This window comes from Lissotriton helveticus, chromosome 12 (genome assembly GCF_964261635.1).
Source record: "Lissotriton helveticus chromosome 12, aLisHel1.1, whole genome shotgun sequence".
In the NCBI taxonomy this organism is placed as follows: domain Eukaryota; kingdom Metazoa; phylum Chordata; class Amphibia; order Caudata; family Salamandridae; genus Lissotriton; species Lissotriton helveticus.
In genome coordinates, this window is record NC_136073.1 from 854,306,082 (window position 1) to 854,330,412 (window position 24,331).

Sequence of the window (24,331 nt, forward strand, 5' to 3'; positions counted from 1 at the left end):
GGCGGGACCACCGATTTGTAGTTGGGCGGTCCTGTTTAAGAATGGATGGCGGTCGTACGTAAGTCCGACCACCATCCGAATGAGGCCCATAGTTCATATTCTGTGGGAATGTCCCAATATTTGTACATTTTGGTTTGAAATTAAAGACTACTTAAAAGCACATTCCTCTATCAACTTCTCTCTTTCAATACACAATACTTCTGAAATACAGCATATCTCTAGTCATACCTTTAAATGGCTTTCCACCGCTCTCAGTCAAGCTGCAGTTAATATTTTACGTTACTGGAGAGCCAATGTTATACCAACTCTTCATTCCTGGCTTGCAGATATGGCTCACTTGAGAAAATGACTTATAAACTGAACAAAACTTTACATCAGTTTGTTAATATGTGGGACCCCTTCTTAGGCTTACGATGATTTTGATTCTTCATTGTACTTCAGTGTAAATGGGTTTTAATACACATGTTATGTATCATTTGCATATCAGTTTTTTGTTTTTGCAATAATACATTAAAAGTTTGATGTTTCAACTTATCTTCTTTGTCTGTTACTGTGGTACTTGTGATATTTTTACTATTATGCGGTTTTCTTTTTCTTCTTTGTATTATTTCTGCTTATATTTCATATTGTATCGTTGACACTTTCTGTTTCTGTGCAGGTATTTGTTTACTGATCGTTTGATTATTGTTGCACATTTATATAAAGAATTGAAATGCAAAAAAAGGAGTCTCATTTTGTATGCTTATTTAGCCCAGTTGATGCCCTTGCACATCTCAGTGCTCCTTCCATGCCCTTGGCTGTACTGCTCTGTAGATCTTATCTGTGCAGCCTCTCACCTCCCCTCCCACATTGTAATGTGTGGGACCCTTGGTGGGTGGGGGGGGCAGGGGGCTGAGTGCATGCAAAGGGTCACCAGAATTATAGATAAAGATAAGGAGTCAGAGCATGATGTATTTCTTCTATGCCGCTATAGCCTCTGTCCAGTCTTGACGGCATCCTGGAAAGTTTGCATATCTTGCAATAGGGTCTCCCATGAAACCGCTATAGGGACCCTACACAGCCCCTGGCCTTCCTTCCTCCTCAGCGCCTCTGCCTCACTTCAATGTCACTGTGCACCAATGTTGTATGCCTGGGATTATGCTCGCCTTCCAGTGCATCGCTATGGAGCGGTGAGTGATGAGCATTCATTTATCTATGAATTGATTAGTCACCTTTTGTGTTTTTTTCCGCTTCTGCAAGCCTAGCAATGCCCCTTCCCTGGCAAGCAGATTTTTGCGTCCCGTCTTTCTGCCAGTGCTCCTGTCCCCTCCCTCCATAGTATTTCAGCTGTGGGACAGCTCCAGAACATGTGCGCCATGTTGGCGTTCGGCGAGCTGCATCTGGGGCAATGGAAAGGAGCGTTAAACATTTTATGTAAACTTGCAGGGGTAAGGTAGGTCTTATGAAGTATGTTATGCTGGATATACTCAAATTTATCATTACGAGATAGCTTCCGCAGATATTGTATAGGTCTTTCCCATTCCTTTGAGGTCAAATCCCAGCCTATATCCCTTTCCCAGAATCTGCATGTTGCCAGGAGGGGGTCAAGGGTCATGTATACCAATGCTTTGTTGACTAATGCAATGAGCAGGCGGCTGCTGCCCATGATGTGGAGAGTATGTACTAGTGGGTGTTACTCCGGCTCAGTGTCAGAGATGTTCCACAACCAGCCCAATTCAGCCACCATCTTACCGTGGGCCAGGAAGTGTCCCACCAGCAATTCACATTCCTCTTGTAATCTGGAAAAATGTATTAACGCATTGTCTCTAGACAAGTTGCCTATGGTACCCACTGCGGACTCCATCCAAGTCGTCAGGCCGTCCCTTTCTATGAGTTCATAGAACGGCCCAATATTGCTTATTCTAAATGGCCGGGGAAAACGAAACAATGCGCAGCATGAGGCATATCATTCTGTGGTAACTTTCATATGCTACGCACACTAAGTTGTTAGCCTCTCTAGGGATTCTTGCATGTGGGTGCATTGCACCTCCAATCACTGCCTGTGCCCTAGCCACAGTCATCCCGCCCACCTCTTCGGTCTGTCGTCCCACTAGCCATCTTGCAGGCCATTGTAAGTGTGCCGTCAAATAGTAATACTCAAAATTCAGCGCCCTTAGGCCCCCCCTTATCCACTGGTAGCTGCATCTTACATAGCGCTACCCATCTCCTGCCCCTATTCCACATGAAACTACCCTTTGCAGTATGCAAGGCATGAAAGGTTATGCACAGGAAGTTTATGGAAAAAATACACAAGCCGGGGGAGCATCACCATTTTTGATAGGTATTCTCTCCCTTGAACTGTGAGTGGCTGGGTGCTACAGACTGCCATTTGCAGGCAGAGAGAGGATATGGCTCTGGTGAGGTTTCTGTCAATAAGGTCTTGCGTATCGTGGTATATTTGGATTCCTAAGTAATGAAACTTTCGGGGCTCCCAACTCAACAAGTGGGTACCCACCGACAGCAGTTGTGATGGGAAGCTCACTTGGAGTGGAAAAACACACGATTTGGTCCAATTGATGCCCAGACCTGAGGCCCTCTGGTACTCTGCAAGAATCTCTGTGATCTCAGGAATCCCTTTTCGGATGTCACGTACAAATATAAAAACATAATTTGATTATAGTGAAACTACATGCTTTACCAAGTTTAACGGCATACCCCACTACTCGCCCTGTTGCCGGAGCCGCTGAGGCAAGGGCTCCATTGACAAAGCATATAGGAGCGGCGATAGGGGATAACCTCTGACGAATCCCTCTGCTCACTGAGAAGGGAGGTGATATGAGATGGCATATTTTTACCCGGACAGTGGGTGCTGTGTAAAAGAGCCTGGCGAGTCTCTGAAACCTCCCGGTAATGCCCAATTTAGTCAGCGTGTAGTAAAGGTAGCCCCAGTCCACCGTATCAAACAACTTTTCTAAATCCAACACGATGAAGGCTGCATAGGGCCACCGGCCGGGGCCACTTCCATCACCCGATGCAATCGTCGGACATTTTATGTGGTGGATCTTTCAGGAATAAAGCCATTCTGGTCTGAGTGTACCAGACAGGGCATGTCTATGCAAGAGCTACTGGCTTTGCCATTGTGATTTAGCCATGTTGTACACCAGCGTGACTGTAATTCAGCATGGCTCAAAGTTAGTGGGGTAGGGGAGAGTGGAGTAGAGTGTTGTAGATTGGAATGACATAGAGTGTTGTGTGTTGGAGTGACATAGAGTGTCGTGCATTGGAGTGACATAGTGTGGAGCTGCGTCCAGTGGCATACGATGAAGAAGAGTAGAGTGGATAGGTATAGAGTGCATTGGCGTAGAGTGTTGCAGAGTACAGTGGCATAGAATTCAGCCGTGTACAATGCAGTGTTGCACATTAGAGTGTTGCATACAAGAGTGCAGTGGAGAGTGCTGTGGTGCAGAGTGCAGTGGTGCAGAGTAGAGTGGTGTAAAGTGATGCAGAGTAGAATATAGTGCCATAGCGTACAGTGGCACAGAGTGCACTGCTGCAGAGTGCAGTGGCATAGAGTGAAGTTGAGTGCAGTGGCATAGAATGCAGTAGTGAAGAGTAAAGTGGCATAGATTTCAGTGGCGTATAGAGCGCACTGTTGCAGAGTAAACTGTTGTAGAGTGCCGTGGCATAGAGTAGAGTGGTGTTGAGTAGAGTGGCGTAGAATGGGTGTCCCACAGGGTAACAAACGCTCCCTGCTTTTTCATGATAGTGACCAATGTCGTGCGGCGGACTACGATAGCTGAGACATAGTTCTCATAAGGCTGAACAGTTTGTTTTTAATTTGTTATCAATTTTTGCTATGATTTAGATGCCTTTCTTCTGACACACATTTAGTTCTCATCTTAACTGGTATTTTACATTTTTACATCTCACCATCTTATTTTAACAACAAAGATAAAAGTATTTTTAGTGTGTGACTACAGGAGTGGTCCCCAACCGATTTGACTTGTTGACTTAGACCCTGGATATGAGAGTGGTTGCACGAGTGGTGCATGCTCATGTGTTCACGCATGACATACTTCCAACTGAGGTGTTTCACTAGTGCAACATGAGCTTTGGATATGATCGTCTGTTTTTTTTTTTTTATAAATATATTTTTATTGAAGACAGTAGAAAAGTTGCATGTTCCACATTCTACAATTCCAAATTTGGCGGCAGTACCGCACTCCTCTCCCAGGATCTCATCACATAGCCTATGTGCCCACATCCCGGAGGTTGGGCGGCGGTAACTATGAGGAATGGTAAAACTTATAGCAATATACAATCGCAGCCGTCCAGTAGGAAATCATGAGTCCGCTTTTCTTTTTCTGAACAACCCCTACCATATAAGCTCAACTCCCCACCCCCCAACATCCCCACCCCTAGAGCAGCCACATGATACGATCACGAACAACTGGGAGTGCCTCAGTCCAACCTATTAATCTATGTCTCCCCTCTGCTCCCCCTAATGGCGCGTGGACTCTAAGGCGGGGACTACGCCCATACAGAACTCCCTTACTTCAATGTCAAGTGGAGCATCCTCCATGCTATCAACCTGGAGGGTCCCTCGTCTGCCTTGTGCTATTGTGTGCTACAGCCTGACAGTTCCTTCTGAAGTGTCCACTAGGGGTTGTGTTACTCAGTTCTTCATTCCTTGGTGCTCTTATCTGGCGCTCCCCACCCCCCTCCCTCCCTCCCCCATGTCCCACCACCTCCGCGTGTCGTCTCGGTCAGTCATCTAGAGCTATGTGTCAGGAATGATCGTCTGTTTAACAGAGATGGAAACTTACCTCAGGATTTCCAACATCTTGCTGTGGACAACTTATCTATATATAAGTGAGGCTTTCATTTTGCTTCTATTTTTTCAGGTACTAGACGAATATCTGACGGTTAAAGGTAAAAACTATTCTTACCTAGGTGCATGATTACACATTATGGATGGATCATAGGGGTACGGTTTTGTGCCCTGGTGAAATCCCTGGCCCCTTCCTCTCTGTGTTAGGTTAAGCCTGGGCAACGCACGCGCTGCTCTGCGAGGCATGCTGTATTCGAGTATGGACTTGAAGCCCCGCCCACTTTCCGCTCATATTTGTCATTGGCTTGCGTCATTGTCCTTCGTTAATGCTGGCTTCTGATTCGTTAATAGGCTTGTTAGTCCCTCCTTACTACCGCCTTGTCTTCATTTGTAACCTTCCATGAGGACTGGCCCTTTTACTTCGGTTGTTACACAGTACATCTTATTTAGTCTGTAAGCACTATTTTCTTTAATGAGTTTCACCTACTGCAGACACAACATGCTTTCCTGCAAAGCGCTTTCACTTTCCAAGCAGCCCGAGAAAATGGCGGCCGCTTCTTTGAAATGCAATAGGTCTCGCATTTACAAGAGTTTGAGCTATTGGCATTGTAAATGACAATGCCTTTTATTTATGTGATTATAGCAACTGATAAATAAAAGGCATTGTTATTTACAATGCCAATAGCTTAAATTCTCGCAAATTAGAGACCTATTGCATTACAAATGCTTTTTCTATGATGGGATCCTTTCTGATGGCCGAAACATGTTGCCTTTGATTTCTTGTAATGGATGTTTTGAGACATTGACTCACATTAACATTCAGGACTATTGTTTTCAGCCCTAGTATCCACTGAATAAAGGGAATCCCCTGTGTTTGCGCAGAGGTGATTTTATCACAATATCTGGATCTCTTGATTAACCAGATTCACTTTGTTTTGTTCACCCTTACAGTAAGGTTGAGACCACCGTGTTGGCACCGTCCTCACATGGTGCGGTGGACTGGCCTATGATGAAGCATGCCACAAAAATGTGGGGGAAGACTTTCCATCCATAATCTTTGGATTCTCTTGTTATTAGCACTGGAACTCCCTGTGGGCTTAGGTGAGATAGGAAACTAGCTGCCGTACCTTGTGTGGGTTGTCGGACGTATTTTGGTGTCATGCATGAGTGAATAGAGAGGTGATCCTATGTGGTGTGAGAGATAGGCAAATATGTAGGTCTATTTCTACATGGATATTTCAGTGACTCTCCCTGAATTATTTCAAAACACAGTAATGCTCGCAGAAGGGATGTACGACATTACAACGCATGCTTTTACATCGCATGCTTTTACAACGCGGTTTTTACAACGCATACCATTACAAAGCATAGTGCTTTTGGGCGCTGGATAGTGAATAGTATAATTTACTATTCCAACTCCAGTCCCCGTGGATAGTAGGGAAGGTTATTGGATAGTAAATTAACCTATCTCCTATCCTAGAGCGCCCCCCAGCGCAATGCGTTGTAATGGTTTGAGTTGTAATGGTTGCGATGTAAAGGCACTGCGTGGTAAAAGTTGAGTTGTAAGTGATGTTTCCCTCGCAGAAGAGTCATGGGTCGTGCCTTTAATGGCACATTAAATTTCCCTGAAGGATAACAAGCTTGGATGGGAATAAGGCCTTTCCTGGGTATCATGGAGTGATGCTGTCATTATCTGCTTATGCAGTTATGTGGTTTCCTCTTCTGTTTGATCTTAGAACCTAGAAGGGTGAATAGTGGCTATGTTTAAGGCGCTTCATGCTGCTTTGCCCAGTTAGCCCCAACAGCTGTGTTGCCAGTGACAACATATGAATATTAGCAAGGAGTCAGCTAAGGGGAATTAGTTACAGAGCATTCAGCTGCAATAGTGCCACAAGCAAGAATCGTACCCAAGGTCTCGGACCTGTATATTAAGTTGGACTGTATAGTATTATCTACTGCTATGTGAATAAAAAGTACTTTATTTTGCTTATAGCAGAAGCAGTTGGCTGGAAGTTGACGTTATTGTGTCTATTGATTGACTGTTGAGTGCTGAGCTCAGGCATACCACAGTACCTCCCTGAGACGCCTATGACTGCTTGCCATTGCTAGCCTGACAGTGAAGTGCAAAAGAGGGTGTACTTGACCCCGTTTGCAAGTCCATATTAGGACATTACTTGGGACACCAATGGCAAACAACCCCAACTCCCATGTTTGTGGCCCGGTATCCCATCTTCCTGTAGCTCCCCGTAGTCAAGTATGTGTAGTGTGCTGTTATGTATTATACGTATTGCATTTTGGGAGATGAAAAATGTTAAAAGAAAGACTCAGAATTGTTTCTTTTTTTTAAACCAACATGTCTCTGAGTCTTTCTTTTAAACCTTTTTCAGCCTGTTGAAAGCAATTTAATGCAATTTAATGTAATGCCGTTTAAATCTCCTGGATAACATCTTCCCCATTATCAAAGAACAAGTGTTTAACCCCCAAACCTCCACCCAGGCTACTCCCACCACCAGTACACAACATATTCCATCGCCAAACCCTTCGGACAACCACGCCCTACTACTATTCCGACCAGTACTTACAACCGATTCATACGCTACCTCTACACAGACTACCCCCAACACACATCACATCACTTCAACAAACCCTTACACCAACCACGTTCCTCTATTACCCCGTCCAATATTTACAGCTGAGACATATGCCACTCCCCACTCCCCGCTTGGATCACCTACAATACTCTCCCCCATCCCCACAACACCAGCATGTATATGCCTCACAGACGCACACACTACAACAGGGATATCGCGACCAGTATAAACTACCAAGCTCCCTACGCCACCAGACCCACACATAATACACTAACCCTTCACGACTGCGGCGGCATACGCACACCCAACTGATATTGCATCCCCCCGTTAACGAACACAGCTCCCCCCTTGTTAACATTATCCCTTGCAAATCCAACACTCCCGCTACCTCATCCGTGCTGCACACTGATACGCTTCGCAAGTACATTCCCCATTCCAGCTCACCCCCCCCCCCCCCAGTTCAGGAGATGGAACAACATAGGACATTCCATTACTACATAGAAGACACGCCGCCCTTTGATCACCCATTGGACCCAAGTACACCTCCCACAACCACAACTCAGTCATCCACATCCACAACTCAGCCATCCACATCCATAACACAGCCGCCAGCCCTACTCATACCCGCACCAGACCCCAGACTTGATGAGATAATGATCTCATTAAGTCAAATCAAAGAACTTCAAGCATTTAATGAGGTGATATCGAGACAACCACGGTTCACCAGAGCTACAAGACAGTCTAAATCTAACGGACACCTGAACCACCTAATAGACACTTCGAAGCTTGCGCTACCCAGCTGAAAAACAGTTCCCTCTCGTAATAAATCAACCCGCCCAATCCGTAGCAACAATCCGCTTTTGGAGAACGAGCTACACTCTTTATTACAATCATATGAACCCTCCCACAGGAGCCCTTTTACTCCCAGTATAGCGACAATCCCAACCATCCCCCCCCAACCCTGACAGGACCACTAAACACAACACTAGAGGCGTCATTGACAACAACCTAAGAAGAGTCCCCCTCATTCAGGAACCTACTTCATCCCTCATCACTCCCGACTTAAATGCATTCTCCTAAATTGTTGATCGGCCTCAAGACACGCAGCTGACATAGCTGACCTCATTCTCACACAAGAACCGGACCTGATAATATTAACTAAAACTTGGCTAAAGGAATCCTCTACACCAATCATTGACATACTAGTACCCCCAAATTATGACATCATCAGACTGGATAGAATTGATAAGACAAGGGGCAGTATCGCCTGCATACACCGTAACAATATCTCAGTAAACAGATCCATATCCCCGGTATTCCCTTCTTGCGAATACATTTGCTTCGACATCACCAGTAATGGCAAACCAGTATGCTCTTTACACACCCTCTATCATCCACCAGGTGACAACCTCACCTTCACCGAACACTTCATGGATATTGTCTCATCTAACACTGGACATCAAAATACCCAAATATTCCTCGGAGACTTCAATCTCCACTGGAACGACCACGATGATGCAGTGGTCAATAGTCTGAAAAATTACCTCGATGACCTAGACCTCGCCCAAATTTGTAACAGCCCTACACACGATAAAGGTGCAAAACTGGATATAATAATTTCTAAAAGAGATTCCATTCAGTTAGAGTCGGTTCAACCCTGTGACTGGTCAGACCATCACATTATCACCTTCTTTATCAAGGAAACAGTGAAACTTAACTCGGTTCAATCCACAAGACCTAAAGTATGGAAAAGAGACTTGAAAAACATCAACCCTAACATAATACCTTCTTCCAGCTACAACCTACTTCTACTCCCTGTAGGGATCTCCGAAGTCCATGACCTCACCAATCACTACCTAAATTCCATGAACTCGATACTAAATGAGGTAGCCCCCCCCTTCAACTTAAGAGAGTCTCCATAAAAGATTCTAAGCCCTGGTACAATGGAATACTCAACGAGGATAGACGATCTCTCAGAACATCTGAACACACATGGAGATCAGCTCCATCCCCCAATCATCTCAAGATTCTAAGGAAGAAGAGAAATGCATATTACAGAAAGATTAAGCACTAAATCAAACTTCTTCAGTTACCAACTAGACCAAGCAAAAAATCGTCCTAAAAAACTTTTTGAATTAATTAAAACCCAATCTAAGGATGCACCTCACTGTCTGCAAGATAAAGCATCCCTTCAACCCACCTGTGAAGAATTTGCTGCCTTCTTCACTCAGAAGACTGACAGCATCAAGAATGACCTCCTCAATGATCTCATCTTACACTCTGGTTCACATATGAAAACCTCCCCATCCCTTCCAATTGCTCCACACCAAATCCCATCAAAGTTTGACCTAAAAAATGACGCAACCTAGTCATCCTTTGCTACTTACAGTAGAGATGATATCTGCAAAATGCTTAGTGCTCTGAATCCGGACAATCACTTCACCAATCCTCTCTCCGCAAACGCTGTTAAAGACCTAACTCCACTGCTTCTACCTCTCTAGACCAAGATCATTAACAGCTCACTACAACAAGGCTGCATCCCGGACACTCTCAAAGCCAGGCAGGTATAACCCATTCTAAAGAAACCCATGGCCGACCCTACGGACCTAAACAACTATCGCCCTATATCCAATATTCCTACCTTGGCCAAACTATTAGAAAAATGTGTACACCTCCAGCTGATAAGACATATTGATCACTTTGATCTACTTAACAAATACCAATCAGGTTTCCGAGAAGGTCACAGCACTGAATCAGCCATGACACATATAATTGACGACGCTCTACAAATCCTAGATCAGAATGGAGCCTGCCTACTCATCCTGTTAGACCTCTCCTCAGCCTTTGATACAGTCAAACACGAGAACCTGATAGATCTTCTGAAACACAGAATGGGTTTATCAGGATCAGTGCTAAATTGGTTTACCTCATTCCTCCAAAATCGGTCACAACAATTCAAAGTCAACAACTCCCTATCCAAACCCGTCCCGCAACGGTCCTCACTATCCCCGGCACTGTTCAATCTTTTCATGGAACCACTCACCAAAATTCTACACGCGTCTAACGTGCAATATCACATGCACGCTGATGACACTCAATTATACCTTAAGATCCACACCTTAGAAGACATCAAATCGCTTGGGAAAACCCAGACATGGCTGTCAGAAAACCATCTCAAATTGAATGCCCTAAAAACCGAATTCCACCTAATCGCTCCACCCGCCCAAGTTCCCATAATGCAAGACTGGATCAAACATATTACAGCACTCAACGGCCAGCCAACCATCGTGGACTCAGCGTAATCACTGGGAATAACTCTGAACACAAACCTCAATATGCAAAAACACATCAGCAATGCAACAAAAGGAGCAAACTTCCAGATAAATACACTGAGGAAGCTGAATCCTTTCTTGCCGGTCAACGAATTCAAGCAGGCTGTACAAGCTCTAGTTATCCCTAAATTGGAGTATGGAAGTGTCTCTCTCTCTGGCCTGCCCAAAGCTACAACGGCCCCTCTAAGAGTTTCAATCAATGCGGCAGCGAGACTCATCATTGGTTCTAAAAGAAGCACCCACATTTCCCCGGACCTAAAATCCTTGAATTGGCTACCTTTTGAAGCCAGAATTCATTTGAAAATAGCGTGTATGACTCACAATGTCATGCATCACAAGGCACCCAGCTATCTGGCTCAAAAACTGATGCTCTCTGGTGGGATCAGATCCTCAAGAAGTGCAGAAAACTGAAACTGCAAAGATTCAACAAGGAGAAAACATATAACAACCTTTTCAGGGATGGCGCCCAGAATCTGGAATGCCCTACCCCCAGAAACCAGACTTAATTCCTCTACTGCATCTTTCAAAAAAGAAGTAAAATCGATTCTCATGACTAAATTCACCTGAGCATGGACTAAAGAAATTTTGAGACCAAATGTCCCCTCACTACTGATCCTAATTATGGACCTTCCAGGCATCCTAGACAATATATCTACCCTTTGCCTGACTCACTGGGTTAGTTTCTGTGATGTACCTTACTACTTTGCGCTTATGAGATGTTATGTATACAAGCTTTGACTTGTATTTAACTGATGTGTAAAGAACTTTACTTTGCTACCCAGTCACTTACTTTGTAAAGCGCTCTGATATACGCAAGGGTCTTGTTCGCACTGTATAAAACTTTCAAAATAAATAAATATATAAGAGGGCCTTGCACTCCAGCTGAAGAGCATAGAGCTCCATCTTGGAGTTGTTTGAAAAACGTATGTTAAGTTCTCCCCGGGTCATGTATTTAATGACCCAGTAGACTTACTTTTTTTTTTTAATGTTGCTGGGGGGAATGTTACACTTCTTGAACTCCACCACAACATTAAACAAAATGTGTGTGGGCCTCTGCCTTGTAGGGACGACACCAATGTAAAAAAGATGTAAACAGACTTGCACAGCATTTGGGGGGCCCCTTATCGAAGCAGTGAATAATAACTTAGCAGTTTTTGCAGCTCATTTATTATACACATTAAAAACATTTTTTGGGGTGTCCTGATACCCACGCGTGACATCCATATATTTTCTTTTATTAAGTGGCTGCAGAGGATTCCCCCGGACTGCCACGGCTCCAGCCGACTCCACAGCCGGCACACATATTGCGTGCCAGCCAGATCCGGCATATATTTTTTATTGAGTGGGTAACGAAGAGGGCACCCACCAATCTTTTTTTATTGGGTGCCATGGGGGAGCCGCATGACACGCACAGCTACAGCCGGTTCCCTTGTGGGATGCAACCTTTTCTTTTCCTATAGTGGGTGGCCCGTGTCTACGCAGGGCACCCACAATGTAGGCGGTTGTTTGGGGCTGGAGGGGTGCAGTCAGGAGCCTGAATCTTTTCTTTGCTCCTGTGCAGGGAATCACAGTATACCGGGTGTAGGCTGCCCAGGACACTGTGAAAAATCATGCCCTGGTGATGGGATCCCTGGGGTGGATACCTGCACGGGGAGGAGAGAGCGCGACCCCCTTCCCCTTTTTGAATAATTTTAGCCTCAGGAGATAGACTCCCCTGGGCCCACCAACAACTCAGGGAGGGGTCTGCAAGCTCCCTTTCATTTTGTTTTTTTTACAAATAGTCCCTGGGGATAGGGTTCCTAGGGCCCAATAGTGGCTCGGTGAAGGGATCCATATGCCCCCATCCCTGCATTTAGTATTCAGCCCCAGGGGATTGGGGCCCTGGACCCAATGGTGGCTTGGGGAGGGGCTGCATGTCCTTTAATTTCCTGTTGTCACCAGAGAATGGGGTCCCCAGGGCCAATAGAGCCAGGAGGAGAAGGGGCTGCATGTCCCCTCCTCTTGAATTGACATTCAGCCCCAGGGGGAGGGGTCCCCGCGGCCCAATGGTGGCTCGGAGGGGGGCACTACTCATGCACCCCTCCCCAAATATTATATAAAGATGAATCCTGGGCCCTGGCCATTTTGCCATGTACAGCATAGGGTTGGCGTAGAGCCTGGCCTGGGATCAGGCTCTGTGCCCAACCCCCACAAGCACCACCCCCATAATGCAAAGCCTCAAGCAGGCCTTGTAGTCAGTACTGTGTGAATGACTGAGAGCTTAGCACAGCTGGATATGCAGCAGGCCCTGTGTCCGAAGGCAATAAGCAGAAGAGATTGGAAATTAACTACATCATTAAAAAAATGGTTACCATCGCACACAACACATGCCATAACTGGCACTGACCGCCATGCTCAAAACACCAATTGGCAAACAGACCAGCAACAAAGGAAATGGCATACTAAGAACAATTTTGCTAGTGGCATGTTTATGCATTTGTTGTGTGTCTGCAAACCATAACTGCCAAATTTCAGTGGTCTGTCACGTATATAGAAACCACCGCAATGGAGCGCACACCGCTAGCCCCTCCTCCGGATCGCCCCTCGGGATTCTGGTACTTGTAGTTCAATAGTGGATCACCCAGGTGGGTGCAAGTCGTTACTTGTTGGACTGATGAATCTCTAGACCCGATACATGTCCTGGGTTTTTGGGTATCGCCCGAGACATGGCTCGGGTTTCGGGATAACTTCCCTCATCAGTAGAGAAATTGGTTAGGGGTGGAAGAGAAGGCCGCCAAACAACCGTCAATGGCCTCGATGCCCGAACCGGCACGCAGGGCAGCATCCAGGAGCCCGTCGGCTCAAAGCTCAAGGGAGCCAATTAATAGAAACCACCGCAATGGAGCGCACACCGCTAGCCCCTCCTCCGGATCGCCCCTCGGGATTCTGGTACTTGTAGTTCAATAGTGGATCACCCAGGTGGGTGCAAGTCGTTACTTGTTGGACTGATGAATCTCTAGACCCGATACATGTCCCGGGTTTTTGGGTATCGCCCGAAACATGGCTCGGGTTTCGGGATAACGAGCCATGTCTCGGGCGATACCCAAAAACCCGGGACATGTATCGGGTCTAGAGATTCATCAGTCCAAATCCAATCCAAAAACACTTTATTTCAGATGTATTGCAATCCATAAAAGTACAGTACATTATACATTGCATTTAAAAACATCACAAGATTACAGGTCAATATACATAAAACATATAGATTACTTAACAGAGTGAGTAGACAAGATCAGTACAAAAAAGTGCAAATCGAGCCCATATACAGAAAAAATGCAAAAGATGATTCGAGCTGGAAATCACAGTTATTCATCTAGGCATTTTCTTATTCTCACAGATAGTTTTAAATATTCTAACACCCGGAGGACACAATCAGAATGCAATAGCTGTAAATATACAAGGGCGGGTCTAATTTGTTTGAAGTTTAATTTCCTTAAGAGAGTAACGAGATACCGCCTATGGGGGTACTCATAAAATTTACATAAAAATATAAAATGCAGCATATCCTGTGGAGACTTCCCGTCGCAGCCACAGGGTGCTGCAAGTTTTTTAAAAATGTCCAACTTTGGTCTAATTAAAATATGATGAAAGATGTTGAACCTAAAGCGTGTCAGCAAAAATTTATCATGAGAGGAAAAGGAGCATGTTAGGTACATTTCCATAGTGTCACAAGTTCTTAACATAATGTACTTTCTAACATTTGGTTTCAGAAGCTCAACTTCATCTCTTAGGGCACTACGGTTCAGAAGAAAGGCCCTCTTGATTGCTACGACATCGCCCTTGACTATATCCCTCGGATTTTCAAACACATTTAGGCGACCAAGCTTAAGAAATTGGGACTTCAGATATTTAAGCCAGGGTACACACATGGCATAATCCATTGATACGAGATCTTCCAGTATCTGGTGAGTTAAGGGAATATCCTGACTTAACCATAGTTTTGTCCAGCATAACAGTGGTTTCAGACCAACAATGTCTGAAATATACTGACAACCAAGCTCTTCATGTGCAGCTACGTTCGGTGTACTACCTGGGACACACAACAAGCGTTTTAAGAAATTATTTTCGGCTATTTGTAGTTGTTCACCATTTATATAGCCCCATATCTCGCTGCCGTAAACTGCGGTGGATATAGATTTAGCATTATATAATTGCATCATGGCCACCATCGGCTTTTTCCCCAATTTACTCGCAAAATTAAAAATCGAGGCGTTCACTCTGGTCAATTCACCCTTCTTCCTGGCCAAATGCGGAGCCCAACTTAGCTTAGTATCAAATAAAATACCCAAATATGAAAACGTATTAGTGACAGGGATCACAACATCATTTAATTTAAAAACGAACTTCTTTTTCGGTTGACGGCCAACATGCATAATAAAAGATTTCGAATTGTTGACCATAAGGTCCCTGTCAGACATAAAATTGTTAAAAGCATTCAAAAGTGCTTGGAGACCCTTCTCTGTTCGTGATATTAAAACCGCGTCATCAGCGTATAAAAGTAAGGGAATACCCCTCGCACCAGCTCTAGGACAATCTGATTTTATCTCTTGCAATTCAGACTCTAAGTCATTTATATAAAAATTAAAAAGAAGAAATGGGGCCAGGATGCACCCCTGTCGTACTCCTTTATTGATACAGAAATTACCTGTGGTATCCCCATTCGCTGAGAACCTCACATTGGCTCTTGTATCATTATGTAGGTCCGCAAGGAAATCCACAATCCCCCTGTCAACACCTTTATCCCTCATGGTCTGCCACAGCCTCCCCCTGTTAACACAGTCGAAGGCTGATGACAGATCCATGAAGGCTAGGTGAATTGCTCCTTTTTGTACAACAGTGTATTTATTCAGAATAAGAAACAAATTAAGGCACTGGGTTATGGTGGAGCGACCTTCACAAAAACCATATTGGGAAGCCGACATGATATTATTTTCAGTCGACCAGCTTACCAGACGTTGAAGCAAGACTCTCCCCATAATTTTAACCATTGAATCAATCAGGGATATTGGTCGATAACAAAGAGGACTTCCCCTGTCACCTTTTTTAAAAACCGGGACTATAGTTGATAATCCCCACGTTCCCGGACAACCCACTCTGGCCGCGGCATTAAATACAGCGGTCAGAATTGGAGACCAGAAAGCTGGATCATATTTGTAAAGGTCCGGCGGAATTCCATCAGGACCGGGCGCCTTATTTGCTGTAAGGCCCATAATGGCAACCAAAACCTCACTGTTTTCAAATGTTATATTACTGCTTCCATCATGGGGAATAGCAGCCCTGGTTCCAGCAGCCTCTGAGTGGTACAGGCTTTTAAAGTGGCTTTCCCATTCTTCTTTTGTTATGCAGCAAGCAAGTTCATTACATGGATCGGAGGTCAAAAAAGGTTTTTTAACCAGTGCCCAGAACTTTGTGCTGCACTTCAGGGTGGAGGGATCAAGTAGTTCCTGCCAAGCCTCCTTCCTAAGGGACTCCTTACGGGCGATAGTAATAGCCTTATATTCTTTTCTGCAAGCTTTTACCTTCTCCTGGTTCCTTGGTGAAGCTGACAACGCAACCCTCAAATTGCGAGCAGCTTTGGTACAATCATGACTAAACCATTTCGGGCCTAATTTAGACTGATTTTTATTAGGGACAGTAAGAAGCGCTGACACCTTCTCCGACACGTTTTGATAGGACTCTAACACTAGCCTGGGGTCACCCCCCTCAATCGTGCATACTTTGATATCCTGTGTACACCTTTCAACAATTGTTTTGTAGAGGATATCTGCAGAAACCATGGACCATTTTAACCTCCTCCTCCCATCAGTTGTTCCCAGACTGCCTTGACTAATGATCTTACTTCCCTTCTTTACCCAGGGACATTTAAGGCAGATTGTTAGAGGATTATGGTCACTGAATTCACTCGAAACAATGCAAAAAGAGTCTATAAAAGTTTGCATCGTCCGAGAGACCAGTATATGGTCTATAAAGGTACCCCTACCATGTCCCTTAAAGGTTGGAATATCAAAATAATATAAAGGATCTTTAAAAGACATGGCTATTGAAAGGTCAAGGTCATCCATTAGATCATTGCACAGTTCCCCCTCCTTAGTGTGTTCCATGTGGAGATAACAAGCACGTTCACACAACATTTCTGATAAGCGCTTATGTAATGGATCAATACAGGGGTGCAAATTGAAATCCCCCATAATCATCAAGTTATGACCTAGGTCTTTCATGTTATTAGAAACAAAAGAGTTTAAACTACAAATGTCATTCCTGGCCTCACAATCATAGATGGCATTATAAAAGTTCACCAAACCCACACGGACATTTCCTCCAGATAGGGCCAAGCCCATTACACCAGTGTGCTTGGCTTCAACTCTACGTACTCCGCAAGGTATTAATATAGAGATCAAAATTACAAGGCCCCCCTTCGGCCTCCCCCTTGGAGATGGCAAAGCTGGTACATAAAAAGCTTTGTAACCTTCCAAAAAGAGGTTACAACTCACCTCCCAAGTTTCTTGTAGACAGATGATTGAGAACTGTTTAATATAAGTCACCCAATTTACATCACACATTTTCGCCGCAAGACCGGCTATATTCCAGGAAACAACATGACATCCTAGGTTAGTAGCCACCTGGTTATCTAAATTTATATTTATAAGTTCACCTGTAGCCACAGTGTCCTGAGCCGCAGGTGCCATCCGTCAGTCACACATCTCAAGCCCAGATAATGCTTCATACCTGTTCTGTGTGATTAGATCCGTACCATGACGATAATGGCCAGCATTAATACTCCTATTATAAACATTATTGGGTCCACCTGACCTACCGGAATTTGTGATGTTATAAAAGAATTGGGTATCTTGAACAGGAGTATATGGTTCAAACGCCTGCCTGGTTAAACTCTGTTGTGGTGTGGATTTACAGAGATGCGCATAGAAATAACCCAAGGGGCGTACACAAATACTATTTTCAGTATAGACCAGTGTAGAAGCTCTCAAGAGAACAGTTGCCACATGCTGAGGGTGTTTAAAATTAATGACTATACAGTCTCCAGAGCAAGATTTTTTAGAGGGTCCCACCCAATTTACGCGTCTAACTGCCATTATCTGGTCAGAATATGTGATGGGAAAGCCACAGTTTTTATTGAGCCACGCCACAGTCTTGTTTTTCAGGGAACTGTGTGATTCATCATAGGGAGATGCAGGATGTGTACCACAAGAAGGAACATTAGTCAGTACTGCCACAAATGGAGCACAATCAGGTGGTAAATTTAGATAACGATTATTCTTTGGGGGTCTGGGAGTTCTGCTGTTTTGGGGTGTTATAGATGCTTGTGGGTGCGGTGCCAATACCACTGGGACATCCGGTATATTATGTCTATCTGGCCCTGCTGGTGCCGCTACAACGGCATGCCCCCGACCCTTATTCTGCGTAACATTAACTTCAACAGATTCTTTCCCTTTCCCCCCACAATGAACTGTGCCACCAGATGTTACAGTCTTCTGTGATGATAACAGACCACCCAGCCTTGTGACTTCCTTTGCTAAATTATCAATCTTATTAATTAGAGGTTTGATAAGCTCTTCTATTTTTGTTGTTATAGAAGCCTCAAGGTTTTTTATGAATGAGGCAAGTAAATCAGAGTTTAAATTATCCCCACTACCATTAGTACCTGTGAAGACAAAAGGAGTTATTGCAACAGGGCCACTAGTTGTTTTACCATCCGTTTTCTTAACCTTAGAATTATTATGTTTACCATTGTTGTTAATTTGTTTTTGAGATACATTTCTACAAGTTCTCAGGGGCCTAGTTTCAGTTTGGGTCTTATGCTGTACACCAGTATCATCAGTTAACTGCACCAATGGGTCAGAGTAGACCTCAGCACTCACTGTAATAGGCACTGAAGAGTCATTAAAAATGACCTCATTGGTATTAGCATCTGAATCTGTAAGCGGAGTAATATCAGGGGATAGCTCTAGTAAGTCCCCTGTCATAGAAGCCTTCCCCAACGATGCACGCCTATCATTATTAATCTGGTTAACTTTCTTAACCAGGAAATTATCCATAGATGCAGGGCCTACCATCACCTTATCAGTTTTGGGTTTAGACATCATAAACAATAAAGCTATCAACTAACACACAAATACTCTCTAGTCTACACACTCACAAAGGGATATTAAAACAAAGTTACAGACGAATTCAAAATAAAGTCTTACGTGCACACAGCACGATAACCTTCAGGATGAGGCGAAACAGGGTCCCTGGCCCAGTCCAGTCTCCTCAGGCCTCTGAGGGCCACAGAGGGCCCGCCCTTTGCCCGGGCTTCGCCCCGGGCGCACCCGCGCGCGTCCCGCGGGACGAGGAGGAGTGTTCTCCTTTATGCGCCTCCCGGCGCTGCCCTTCTGCGTGTGCGTCGTCCTGTAGCGCTGGGGCAGCTGGGGATTGTAGTCAGGGCGCCCCCCTGGCGGAGCCAAGCCCGTCCGAGAACACCACGGTGCAGGGAAATGCCGGCGGAGCCAAGCCCGGCCACAGGCACCACGGCGGAGCAAAGCCCGGCCGAGTGCAACAGCTGATGACAGAAAAAACGCCTCCCAACACGCTCACACGGCGTGCTCTCCTTTATGCGCCTCCCGGCGCTGCCCTTCTGCGTGTGCGTCGTCCTGTAGCGCTGGGGCAGCTGGGGATTGTAGTCAGGGCGCCCCCCTGGCGGAGCCAAGCCTGGCCGAGAACACCACGGTGCAGGGAAATGCCGGCGGAGCCAAGCCCGGCCACAGGCACAACGGCGGAGCAAAGCCCGGCCGAGTGCAACAGCTGATGACAGAAAAAACGCCTCCCAACACGCTCACACGGCGTGCTCTCCTTTATGCGCCTCCCGGCGCTGCCCTTCTGCGTGTGCGTCGTCCTGTAGCGCTGGGGCAGCTGGGGATTGTAGTCAGGGCGCCCCCCTGGCGGACCCAAGCCCGGCCGAGAACACCACAGTGCAGGGAAATGCCGGCGGAGCCAAGCCCGGCCACAGGCACCACGGCGGAGCAAAGCCCGGCCGAGTGCAACAGCTGATGACAGAAAAAACGCCTCCCTCATCAGTCCAACAAGTACCGACTTGCACCCACCTGGGTGATCCACTATTGAACTACAAGTACCAGAATCCCGAGGGGCGATCCGGAGGAGGGGCTAGCGGTGTGCGCTCCATTGCGGTGGTTTCTATTAATTGGCTCCCTTGAGCTTTGAGCTGACGGGCTCCTGGATGCTGCCCTGCGTGCCGGTTCGGGCATCGAGGCCATTGACGGTTGTTTGGCGGCCTTCTCCTCCACCCCTAACCATTTCTCTACTGATGAGGGAAGTTATCCCGAAACCCGAGCCATGTCTCGGGCGATACCCAAAAACCCGGGACATGTATCGGGTCTAGAGATTCATCAGTCCAACAAGTACCAACTTGCACCCACCTGGGTGATCCACTATTGAACTACGAGTACCAGAATCCCGAGGGGCGATCTGGAGGAGGGGCTAGCGGTGTGCGCTCCATTGCGGTGGTTTCTATTAATTGGCTCCCTTGAGCTTTGAGCCGACGGGCTCCTGGATGCTGCCCTGCGTGCCGGTTCGGGCATCGAGGCCATTGACGGTTGTTTGGCGGCCTTCTCCTCCACCCCTAACCATTTCTCTACTGATGAGGGAAGTTATCCCGAAACCCGAGCCATGTCTCGGGCGATACCCAAAAACCCGGGACATGTATCGGGTCTAGAGATTCATCAGTCCAACAAGTACCGACTTGCACCCACCTGGGTGATCCACTATTGAACTACAAGTACCAGAATCCCGAGGGGCGATCCGGAGGAGGGGCTAGCGGTGTGCGTTCCATTGCGGTGGTGTCTGTCACGTATATAGTTATATATATATATATATATATGTGTGTGTGTGTGTGTAAAAATCAGCGATAGATTCTGTGTAGTTATGTTAATGTCTCATTTTCTATTTAAAAGGCATTTTTTGATTTGCTTATAGCTTTGGTAGCGTTTGACAAATCTATATGAAATCTAGCACCGGTTGCCTTAATTTCAACTAATCAAGTGTTATGCCTATCATCCAGATGCAACTGTCTGCAGCAAAAACTGCTGAATGTAACTACACCAAACCTGCAATGAAACTAGAACTTTACTCAGAGTAGGGTCTTTTTGTGGTTTGCTGTAAATCAATGTGTTAGTTATAGAAATAATTGCTTCACAAAAGTTTGTTGGGCAAACTTCAAAGGGTTAATGAGAGATTTACATCTGTATATGCTGTCTATTAATATGCGGAATCTCCTCGAATCCGGATCCATGAAGGAATTGAGGATCCAAAATTTTAAATCTCATTGGTACAAAGCGCATTTTTCCCTTTCGTGGATCCTCAGTGGATTTGAGTTTCTGACCAATTTGATTACCTGCAGCGTCATGCCTACATTCAGGTCTGACTGCACAACAGCCAGGAATAACTGGTTCGGAGACACAGTACTGCTGGCCTCTGGCAGGTTCATCAGCCACAGACCACTGAGCTCAGCCAAATGTCATACACAGCTGATTCAGTGGACCAGGAAGTGTCAGGCCCTGTGTCCATATATGGTTCAATGGCATTGTCTCTGCACTCAGAGAACACTGCTAATACTGAAATAACTGTTAAAAAAGTAGACACCTAAACAGGCCCTGTGGCTGCATGGTGGCTGAGTGCAGCAACATTTGGTCTCTATGTGAGTTGCCTGCATGGGAGTTAGGGTGCGGGCATGGCTGCAAGCCAGGCCTTTAGGTCAAACCCTACTCAGCATGGCCAACTCTTTCGGTGGGGCTGTTGGCTGCATGGAGCATTGGGTACAGACCCTGCATCAAATCCCAATGCAGCATGGTTGGTAACACCAGAGAGTGGGTACTGGCTGTACAGTGGCTTTTACACAGGTTGTATGGCTGTGTGCATCAGAAGTGTCCCATGAGGGGTTGGGTGCAGGACCTGGCATGGGCCAGGCTCTGTGGGTAACTCTGATTGCTCAACTCTGTAGCCACATACCCTCTTGACAAACTCCCAAGCTCAGTGGCTGGAGGTTGTGAGCTTCAGGATTCACCACTTGCTGGGTTCGGGGGCACGGCTGCCTGGCTGCCTGGCTACAGGCCTGGACCTGCGTCCAACCCCTGCTATAACCGATGAAGCCCCACATCCATAGTGTTCTGATGCAAAGTGGATTATGTTCAGTCATGAGCACATGCCTGGCTCTACAGCTAACTGGGCAGCCTGGTTGGCCACATATTAGGTATAGTATTGGCTTGTGGCCAAACTCCATACAACAGGGATGTGCCACATGGTGTGGTGGGCGCAGGGCTTATCTGAAGGCCACATGCACAGCCAAATGTTGTGTGCAGCTTTGGTTGACCATGTAAATTGTTTGATGTAGCATATCATCAGAAAATCCAAACAAACCTTAGTGAGGAGCGAGTGATTTTTGCATTTACTCATAAGACATTAACAAATGTATAAAAGTGCAGAGATGCACAGAAAATACACAGTTAAAATGAAGTTATGGTGCTGACAAAACCTGAATACTCCTTGAAAATGGCAAATGTTAAGTTTAGCTATCTAACCCATTACTCATGTTCCCACTTTGCACTACTCACGATCTTGTACATGAAATCATAAAAAGTGGTTGAATATGTGAAAATGTATGTTTTTTATGTACAACATATTGCCTTCACGTATGAGTAGAAATAAAACTTATTTTGACATAACATTCCCTTTTAGAATGTATTACTTAATATTATTGCCTTACTCACTTGTATGAACAGAAATTTGTGATTTAGCGATCTGGAAACCCCTTGGGTTTTGATAACTTTGATTCAGATCACGGAGTGATTAATTGTGTCTGTTAAGTTTTCAGAGTCTCAGTTTGATCCGAAATGTGCAATTAAAATAGAAGGGAATCTGTTTTTTCTTGTGCCCATATACCCATCCCTTTTCCCAGTATTAGGGTACCTCCTATACATTGTAATACCATCTTCCTAGTATAACACACATGAAGTTCAAACACATAACAATCAGTTTAACCATCTCCCTAGAGTTTGCACAATACATTTCTTTGTGGTGTTTATAATACAGACAATACATCCTTCTATTACTTAAAGGTCTCACCACTTAAGTAAGTTTCCTCGTCTGATGAATTTGCCCTTCTCTCCATCCTTAGTACAAAGCATCCTTTTGTACTTCGTATATTTTATACAATAACTATATTAGATTGTGTAAAGTGTCAATCCTTTTCCCCGGTTGTAACTGTACAAACTATTGGCTATTTAGTCATTCTAGGACGTATTAAGACTGGTCTTTAATTATTTCTTGTGCTTGTTTGACCTGTGCGTTTCACACCACACATTGTGTTTCTTACACAGTGATGTCACTGATATCATTGGTGATGTCATAAGTAATTACCTTATTGATGTTATCAATTATGTCATTTGAAACCTCATCAGCAATGTCACATAAGGTAAGCAGCGCACAGCAGACAAGTTACAGGTTGCATAACTAACCACACCAAGCCGATCTCGGCGTTTTACATTTTCTCTAAACCTGGCTTTCTTTTATTTGTATTTTAGGCAATTTTTGTTATTTTTAAACATACATTATCCCTGCCTATTTCAACTCTTCCACTTTTAACTGTAATTCAGCCATAACTTCTGCCAAATTACTAATTGTTTCCGCATCAAACCTAGCATAAAATGTATCTCCTTTTTCAGCAACACGTTTCATGGAAGGTCAAAATAGGGGCATCGCAGTTCTACCCATCAATTCTATCCCATAGTTTTTGCCACAAAAAACGACATCTTCCCAGTACATTAAAAGCTTTTGCCCTTGAGTTGAGATCTTCCTCTAGTTTCCCCAGCACCCCAATGCCCCCTCTGAGTATTATTTCCTCCTTCCTGGCCCGTTTAATCCTCCTGCCCTTCCCCCTTGTTGCCCCAGGCCCCCTCCTTCTCTTTCGCACATCACCCTCAGCGCCTTCTTGTATATTTATACCACGAGCCTAGCTCAGAGGCAGTGACCAATCAGAGGGCAGCCTCGGCTCCCGCCTCGTCGCTCATTGGCTGTTCCGATGGTCGGGAACTCCAGTTGCCCGGAGTGACAGCGTGTCGGGCCAGTGTGCGCAGCGCGGTGGGGGCGGGACTTCCGGCGCAGAGAGGCCTGTCCCAGTGCTCCAGCCTGGGCTTGGCAGAGGCCTGGGCTTTTCCTTCGGCCTGTACCCCGCTTGAGTGTCGCCATGCCGCAGGACAACTTCAAGGCCGGAGACCTGGTCTTCGCCAAGATGAAGGGATACCCGCACTGGCCGGCCAGGGTGAGTAGACGGGGTCCGGGCGTGGAGCTGCGGGGGCACGCTGCGGTAATCCCCCCTCCGGCAGGGGGCGGGGAGGTGCAGGCTTCTCCTCAACCGTCGTTTATTTGGGGCTTCGTGAGTCTTTTAAGAAGTGGGTCGGGTGACGGGGTGCAGGCTGTGGGTGGTGGGGCTGGAATGAGCCACCTGTGGGGCAGGTGGAGGGAGCCCCAGGATGGGCACATGGAGGAGGCGG

The 24,331-nt window shown here is 45.6% G+C and overlaps 1 protein-coding gene across 3 annotated transcripts in view; it reads left to right on the top strand.

Moving 5' to 3' along the window:
• Positions 1 to 23,920: 23,920 nt before the first annotated feature.
• The window catches only part of HDGFL2 (HDGF like 2), a 130,817-nt gene continuing 130,406 nt past the window's right edge, over positions 23,921 to 24,331 (top strand). Inside the window, exon 1 of one of the 3 annotated variants that reach the window (XM_078668586.1) lies at positions 23,921 to 24,099. In XM_078668586.1, coding sequence (XP_078524712.1) covers positions 24,025 to 24,099 — 75 coding nt within the window. In that variant the 5' untranslated portion in view covers positions 23,921 to 24,024. The remainder of the gene's footprint in view (positions 24,100 to 24,331) is intronic. The other 2 variants (XM_078668584.1, XM_078668583.1) reach the window with 2 other exon arrangements.